We start from the raw sequence: 9,101 nt of genomic DNA on the forward strand, positions 1-9,101 counted from the left end.
GAGTATATGATTATTAGGTGCAGAATTAAGGCAGAAGTAACGCCTTAAACCCACTTTTACAGTGCATCGTGTGTAAAGGCTTCAGTGTGTGTTTGATGTAGTTGAGACGCAGCACAGATCTCGGTCAGGACGGACTCGCTGAGTGTCTGACGGTGCAACCGTTACAGCACAGCCTCGCACCACTGGACCTGATTGAGAGCAAGCAGCAGTCGCCCACGGACGATCTCTACACTGGTATGAAACACTAATTAACACGTCTATAAGATACAGTGACAGCGTAAGGGCTGAAACACTTCCTTGTGCTTCCTGTCTTTTCTTTCAGACTAGTGGAAAGAAGCCCACTTTTGACTATTTCATTGGACTTTATTCATTCGTGTTGATATTTCGGTTCCACGTTTTTTAAGAGTTTTCTCTCTTTACTATTTTATTCCCCTCTTCACTGCAAAAAAAATTCTCTCTTGCTTTGTATTTTTGTCGTTTCATCTTGTTTTGATATTTGTAAAAACAATTATAAAAATAATAGTAATAAATATATAACGCATTAGTTTTTCCTTAAATATCTGGCAGTAGGGTAAGAAAAAATATTTAGTTTTCTCGTACCATTGACTTTTTTTAAACAAAAACCAAAGACATTTTTTTTAAACAAAACTTAATCATGTTAATTTGATTTAAAAATGTTTAGATATTCATGCTATACATTTTTGCAGTGAATATTTAGAAGGTTTTTAATGGCTTTGTTAATTCATCATTCAGACCGGTTAAACATTTTACTCCTAAAAATGGTGGAAATGTCTGATTTACGGAGTGAAAAAAGTTCCCCTCTGGAAAACGCGTAAACGAATTCTGAAAATGTATGCAAAATGTGTGCATATTTAATGAAAAAATTGCAATTTTCAGAAAACGCAATGCAAAAACGTTTGCGCTCCTTAAACCGGGGAAGCGCGGCGATAAATCGTAGTTCTTGTTGACTAGACCGTCTAGTGCGCTTTTAGAGAAGCGCTAGCTTTCGGTATACCTGTGTTTCTTAGTTAGCGCTCACTGCAGTGCTGTTCTTGTTCTGCTCAAGGCTTCACCCTGACGAACAGCTCGAGTCCGATGCAGATCCCATCCGTTCCTCAGAACCACGTGCAGCTGCCGCCAAACAACAGGTAGACAAACAGAGCAGATCACTTCAGTGTCCAGTTCCCTGGATCTTCTCTCTGCTTTTCTCCCGTAGTTGCTCTTAAGCCCCGCCCTTTCTAGCTCTTTGAAAGCCACGCCCACGTCTCAGCATCCAATCAGCATCAACCAAGTCCATCCGACATCGTCAATTATCCAGTACGAAAACACATATTTAAGATTCATACACACATAAAACATTACATTTTCACAAAACCAGTATTATTTTAGTATGCTATCTTATTTAATATTTTTTACAGTGATTAATTGCATCCAAAATACTCGTTTTATTTTTTATATGCGTTTACTCATTCATTATGTATATATAAAAACACACACATATACTATATATTTTTTTATTATTTAAATATTAACGTTCATATCATAGAATTGATATTATATATAAATATATGTAAACATAACCTATATTTCTTAAATATATACAAAAGCTTTTATTCTAGATGTGATTGATCGCAATTAACCGTTGCCCTGCAATAGTTATTTATTACAGTTAATTTGTCAATTCAGGTCAAACCGTACAGTTAACGGCATTTTACCGTAAAATTGCATGACATTTCTGGTTTCACAGTTTGTGTATATATTACGGTAACTTACTGTTTTACCGTTTTTCAAGATTTTATGGGTTATGATTCATATTTTGGTTTCGGGAGTCCCAAAGAAGCAAGGTCAAAAACATTTATTTTCTCATAATATGCTTTTTCTTTTACCTTATTTGCTCCAAGACTCCCAACGATTAATTTTTCCAAACCCCTCCAGTGATTGGTCGATTTGGTTTAAAGCAGCGTTTGAGCCTAGAGGTGAAGAATCGATTCGCATTTTCTTTTCAAACCAATGCGAACAGTTGGCGAGGAACACGCTAACGCTTCAAATGTAACGAAATGGTTGGGCCTGGTTTCAGAGATTCCACCCAGACCGGGGCACTTTCGGATGTAAAAGTCGCGCGCCTCGTGGAAGCTCATTTTCCAAATCCATAATGGGGGCACTTATTTAGTTCGGCGTGGATTCGGTTTCGGTGTGAGAATCCCAGCAGCTTCTCTTCCCGCTGGGCTCAAAATTGCGAGCTGGTTCTCTCGACGTCTGAAAAGACATGAAAAGGCCGTTCATGCCTCCACGACCGGAGAAAATGAAGGTACATTTGTATTCACTCGAAGATCAGACACCGAGCTGGCATCGCTTCTATGCTCCGGCGTCTGCTTTCAAGCTTGATGAATCGAGTCTAATAATCCGCTCAATGCCGTATGTTTTTTTCCCCTATGGCTGTGTTTTTGGTCGAGCCTCAATCGAGTGAGTTGCCACGAACTGAATCACTGTCTAGTTGACATTCATTCGGAGTTTCTCTTGGAGTGAATCGCCGCGACCGATTCTAAAGCGCCTTTTCTTTCGCCCTGATCTGCGACGAACGCGTTCCCGGTTGTCATGGCTTTATGGCTGCGATAATCTGATTCAGATAAAGCGTGCTTTTCTCCGCTGAAAGGCTCCGCTGCGCTTTTGTGTGTTTTACACGTCTGCTTTGGGAAGAGGTTTATATTTTTGGACACCCATTCCTCCACTTCAAAGGCGCAGAGAGGAACCTTTTCTGTCTTTCTGGAAGCAGACGCGCATGGCTTGTCGCCGGCCGAAGGCACGCCATGCGCCGCGGGATCCAGCGGAGACAGTCGGGGGGTGGATGGAGACCCGCTCTGCTTCGCTGGTCCCGAGGATACAGCCAGCGGACGGACGGGGACGGGACTCGTGAAGCACCCCGGCGTAATTAGCTCACTTTGTGCCTAATCGGTTGTGAAATACCTCTGACCCCAGACTCTCTGTTAAAAGCGGTTCTTCTGTTCCTGCGCCACTGTTCTGATGCACTTTTTACATCCAGGAATAAACACAATGCTGCTTGCGATGCATGTTAGGAACGGAGGCCCGAAAGAGTGGAAACTAAAACAAGCATTTGGAAATTATGATTCAATGGGATTAAAATTCTGGGGGGGGGAATGTTAACTGTTACGCTCCGAATGAATCACTAGAGTGCAGACTCAACCTGAGCTCCAGACGAATCATTACCACACAGACTCGGGCTCCAAATGAATCACTATCACACAGACTTGGGCTCCAAACGAATCGCCACGACACAGACTCAACCAGAGCTCCAAATGAATCATTACTACAAAGACTCAACTTAAGCTCTAAATGAATCACTAAGACACAGACTTGGGCTCCAGGTGAATCACTACTACACAGACTCAACTTAAGCTTCAAAGAGTCACTATGGAACAGACTTGAGCTCCAAATGAATCATTACAGCAAAGACTCAACTTAAGCTCCAAATGAATCACTTCTACACAGATTGGGCTCCAAATGAATCACTACTGCACAGACTCAGCCTGAGCTCCAAATGAATCATTACCACAAAGACTCAACTTAAGCTTCAAATGAATCACTACTTCACAGACTTGGGCTCCAAATGAATCACTACTACACAGACTCAAGTTAAGCTTCAAACGAGTCACTACGGAACAGACTTGAGCTCCAAATGAATCACTACTACACAGATTCAGCCTGAGTTTCAAATGAATCATTACCACAAAGACTCAACTTAAGCTCCAAATGAATCACTACTACACAGATTCAACCTGAGCTCCAGACGAATCATTACCACACAGACTCGAGATCCAAATGAATCACTATCACACAGACTTGGGCTCCAAACGAATCGCCACTGCACAGACTCAACCTTAGCTCCAAATGAATCATTATTACAAAGACTCAACTTAAGCTCTAAATGAATCACTAAGACACAGACTTGGGCCCCAGGTGAATCACTACTACACAGACTCAACTTAAGCTTCAAAGAGTCACTATGGAACAGACTCGAGCTCCAAATGAATCACTACTGCGCAGATTGGGCTCCAAATGAATCACTACTGCACAGACTCAGCCTGAGCTCCAAATGAATCATTACCACAAAGACTCAACTTAAGCTTCAAATGAATCACTACTTCACAGATTCAGCCTGAGTTTCAAATGAATCATTACCACAAAGACTCAACTTAAGCTCTAAATGAATCACCAAGACACAGACTTGGACTCCAAATGAATCACTACTGCACAGACTCAACTTAAGCTTCAAATGAATCACTACTTCACAGACTTGGGCTCCAAATGAATCACTACTACACAAACTCAAGTTAAGCTTAAAACGAGTCACTATGGAACAGACTTGAGCTCCAAATGAATCACTACTGCACAGACTCAGCCTGAGTTTCAAATGAATCATTACCACAAAGACTCAACTTGAGCTCCAAATGAATCTTTACCATACAGACTTGAGCTCCAAATGAATCACTGCTGCGCAGACTCTAAATGAATCTCTGCCACACAGGCTCAGGATTCACGTGAACCACTACTGCACTGAACTTGAACTCCAAATGAATCATGCACTTCAGATACTCAAGCTCCAAATGAATCACTACTGCGCAGACTTGAGCTCCAAATGAATCACTAGTTCATCTCGGCAGCGGACGTTTTCAGAGAGATCCACGTGTGACGGTTATTTTAAAAGCTAAGATGTTCTCCAATCACAGCGTTTCATCTGGAGTCTGACAGAGCCTTCAACTCAGAGCCCACTTATAGCCAGGGATGAATGTTTTCGATGGAACCCCACAGAAACGGCGCACCTCAAGGAACATTATTAAATAATAAAAACGTAAAAAAAATCATTTTATGACCTTTAAAAGGTACAATTCAAGCTGAATTGCTTGTTGTCAACCTATACTTGCTCGGATGAAATGTTCGTGCTGTTATTTCAGAGCTGGATGCAAAAATAGTCTCAGTCCACAAATCTGACTTGAAGCGCACCGCGTTCGTTCATTTATGCCTGGTTTCTCACCAGGTGTCTTTCCATTTCTATTCATTGATGGGCTCCTCGTCAAGTATATTAGTTTCATACCTGATGAATTTTGCATTATTGACACTGAAACAACACTCAAACTAATCTGAATATCGACTCAAACTGAATAAAGTTGGCATCATTAATGCTGTTTTGCGGTTGGTTACTGTAACTGTAACATGTACTGTATAAAGCACTGCAGTAAAAAAAAGGTTTATTTGTGTTTTTGACTGAACTCTTGTACTTCTTTAAAATGCACCGGACCCTTGCTGCTTATGTTTAATACAGATATCTGGTTTATTACCGTAAAAGCAGGTTCAGGGTTCCTGCGTCTCATCAGACGGGCCAAAGCACTCACAAACTGCACAGATACTCCAGCCATCCTCAGACATCTCTCTCTGACAGTACGTCCCTGCTTCCTCTTTCATACCACATCCATCTAAACAGCATCCCATGATCCTGTAAATGAAAGTATGGCTGGTAACTTTGTGAAGCAACCGGTTTGCAAAAGAGTACAGCGGCACTAGAGCGGTCTGATTCGGTAAGACGTGATAAATAAACACTTTGTTGATTAAAAATGACAATTAAAAATGAGCTGATAAAAAAAGTGGCCAAACTTTTGTGATATATTAATTTGCCGATTTAAAAAAAAAAGATAATAAATAATTATATGTTTAGCAATAATAGTAGTATTGCAACTGTTAAATAAAAATACAAAAATACATTTAAAAACTAGCGCTGTCAAACAATTAATCGCATCCCAAATAAGTTTTTATTTGCATACTATATGTTTGTGTGCTGTGCTTGTATTTATATATTATATATATATATATATATATATATATATATATATATATATATATACATACATATATATATATATATATATATATACATACATATATATATATATATACATATATATATACATATATATATATATATATATATATATATATATATATATATATATATATATACACAGTACACTCATATTATTTAAACAAAAAAATCATTTGACAGCATATTATTACTGTACCACTAAAGTATTAGAACAAATAAAGTCAAATAAACAATGTATTATTAGTAGTATTATTACTGTTATTAATGCTAAGAAATGTTCATTTAAACTCTGAAATTAAAACATAGAATTTCATGGATCTTAATTGCTTTACTTTTAAATGTTAAACTTTTTATTTTATTTTATGTGCATTAAGTTAACGTTTTAAAAATCTAAAACCACCTACAGATACAGAAAAAAAAATCACATAAAAAAAAAAAAATTATGTTATTTATTTTTAATAAATATTACAGAACGACGCAAAGATAATTTGTCCTGACCAATTTGCTTTTAGATTAAAAATGTGAAATAACAATATTAATTTCATCATTTTCAAACTCCCCGACTAAATTTGCAGGACGTTCTTAAAATGTTCTGTGACCAACTCAGAGCCCTGCTGCCGTTTCTCTTTCTATTTCAATTAATCGCGCAGCAAAAAAACCTGACAGCCGTCCTAGCAACCAGACAACGCCACCCTAGCAACACTAACAGGCAGCACCACTGCGTGGCATCCAGCGCTATATATAAGCACATCTACATATACTCCATATGTGCAGCCAGCAGATGCAAAATGCATATTAACGCCGCGCCGGTAAGCGGAGAACAAACCGGTCAGCGCTGAATGATTCACAAACTAGTCCTTCCTCTCTCAGGGCAACAGATGGCAGGAGAAGTCAAAAATAGATCCGTCTAATCTCATCATACAGAGCGTATAAAGTTTTCCCCAGCTCTAACGGGAATCTTAAATGAACTGTAATGTTGTTTGGTGAATGATCAGCCGGCGTGATGTTTTCTGCAGGTTTCTCTGGCGTGTTTTCTTACGGTGACTCAGCGCAGGCTGCCAAACACATCCCTCCCTGCTCCGTGATGCACGCGTCCGTGTTCGAGGACAATCTGGGTTCCTCAGACGCGTCTCAGACCGAGCTGGACCTGCTGCACAGAACTCTGTCGGGCATCGCCGGTAAACACGCGTCCGCAAAGATGTCCGTGACGGGCCAAGCGCTCCACACACGGGCCGAGAAATGAACAAGATTTGTTTGTTTGTTTTTCGGAGCAACAAATAAATGCCATGCATTTTCCCCCGATTTACAGCCGAAATGTGATTCAGTGCATATTTACAACTAAAACATATTCATGACACACAAAAAAAAAAATGCTTTTAGACTAAATGCTAATTAGTTAATTTTTTTTATTTTACTTGCCAGGTTTTACCCATTTGCCAGTAAGAACACGATCACATTTTATACACCCTTATTCCTTTATATATTTTAATATATATATACATACATTTTTATAACGTTTAAGTCGGAATAAGCATGTTTGAATCCCTGCATACGACATTTCGACATTTTATTCTCCAAAAACGTATCTGAAACCTTAGACGCAGTGCTTTCTGTGGACATGAAATCGCTTTCGTGGGTTTCTTTTGATGGCGACGTCGTAGCGCCGTCGACCCACACGCGAAGAAAACCCAACGAGTGAGTTCAGAAATGAAGTCCCGTATAATAAAACGCAACGACAAAGAAATAAAATACCGAACGGGGGAAGAAAGAGAGGTGCAAAAAACAATACAGATAATAATACAGAACCAGGATGCTTCTCAGGAAGGAGAGCAAACTCTCGACTTCTTCAGAGAAAGAACATGAAGCTGCTAGAACGCTCACAGAAGAATTAAAGATTATAAGAAGGAACTCCTGAGACTAGTTTCCAGCACTTTTAGTAGGTAGTTAATAATCATAACTTCATTTCTGGACTCATTTGTGGTCTTTTTTTTGCACGACGTGGATTATTTGGGCTGTTGCCGACATCTGATGAAAACGTCAAGTTGGAGGCACCTTAAGGAATCTGTCTGTGACGTGTGTGTGTGTGTGTGTGTGTGTGTGTGTGTGACCGCAGTGTTCGACCGCCAGACCGGACCGGGGGAGTTTCTGGGAGCGCCGGAGGATAACTACCTTCAGATCGGGAGCGTGGAGAGAAGCCCGAGCCGAATCTCCTGCGTCTTCACCGAGGGGTGAACGCTCCTCAGCGGCCTGGGGTCGTTCGGATCAGTGAGGGAGCTTTTGGGAAGAACTTCCCCCGTGGACCTGTATCTCAAATAGATATTTTTAAAACGTCTTTTGTTTCCGCTCATGTTTGCTCTGTGACCTTTAGTTGGCATTTTAAAATCAGACAAACTTAAATTCGCCAAACGTTTGGCTCGACGGAACAGATCGCCACGGAAACGAGAACACGAAATATGAAAGTAATGGAAACGTGCTCGTCGTCAGATCGGCCGAGTTCGGGATGAGCGCGTTTCTTCGTCAGATCCGGAGGAGTGAGTCTCTGTAATGTCTCAGTAATGGAAGTGGATGGGTGCCGTCAGAATGAGCGTCTGATTAAAGCATCACGCCACTCCGGTTCATCAGTTAACATCTGGAGAAGACGAAAGGTGACGTTTTTAACTCAAATACGAGTCCATGATCCATCGAAATCCAGCCACATGCTTGTTTAGAGCCGTTTTTGTGCAGATTTCTCTCCTGATCCACTTTTTCGGCCGGAGGAAGAGTTATTATGGACACACATTTGAGTTAAAAACATCTTAATGCTGGATACGTTTCATCTTTCATCTTCTCCAGATGTTAACTGATGGACCGGAGCGCTGTGGATTATTATCAGTTGTTTGGACTCTCGTTCTCGACGGCACCCATTCACTGCAGAGCATTGATTTCTGACACAGTGACGCATCTCAAGACGAAACAAGCTCATCTACATCTTAGTTGGCTTTGCTGAAGCATATTTGTGCATCTTTATTCAAGGTAAATCCTATTCTTTGATATTTCGAGTAACAAACATTTTGGGGCCGCTCTATGTAAATAACTCAATAAATAATGCACTTATCACAGATTAAAGCCATATTGATTGTATCGTTTGTGATGTTTTTACTCATCCGGGACTGTGGTCCGAATTCAACAGAAGCGAGTCTTGATTTGTGCATTTCTATCACAAACACGC

General features: G+C 40.2%; 1 protein-coding gene across 6 annotated transcripts in view; it reads left to right on the forward strand.

The window, feature by feature from the left end:
- glis3 (GLIS family zinc finger 3) overlaps window positions 1-9,013 on the forward strand; it is a 30,086-nt gene extending 21,073 nt beyond the window's left edge. For 4 of the 6 annotated variants that reach the window (XM_043231735.1, XM_043231736.1, XM_043231734.1 and 1 more), the window contains exons 8-12: window positions 102-234; window positions 1,067-1,148; window positions 5,363-5,454; window positions 6,910-7,071; window positions 8,007-9,013. In XM_043231735.1, the coding sequence (XP_043087670.1) occupies window positions 102-234; window positions 1,067-1,148; window positions 5,363-5,454; window positions 6,910-7,071; window positions 8,007-8,125 (588 nt within the window). In that variant the 3' untranslated portion in view covers window positions 8,126-9,013. Of the gene's footprint in view, window positions 1-101; window positions 235-1,066; window positions 1,149-5,362; window positions 5,455-6,909; window positions 7,072-8,006 lie in introns of those variants that run through there. The other 2 variants (XM_043231737.1, XM_043231739.1) reach the window with 2 other exon arrangements.
- The last annotated feature ends 88 nt before the right edge of the window (window positions 9,014-9,101 follow it).

Source organism: Puntigrus tetrazona, unplaced genomic scaffold, assembly GCF_018831695.1.
Source record: "Puntigrus tetrazona isolate hp1 unplaced genomic scaffold, ASM1883169v1 S000000401, whole genome shotgun sequence".
Classification (NCBI taxonomy): Eukaryota; Metazoa; Chordata; class Actinopteri; order Cypriniformes; family Cyprinidae; genus Puntigrus; species Puntigrus tetrazona.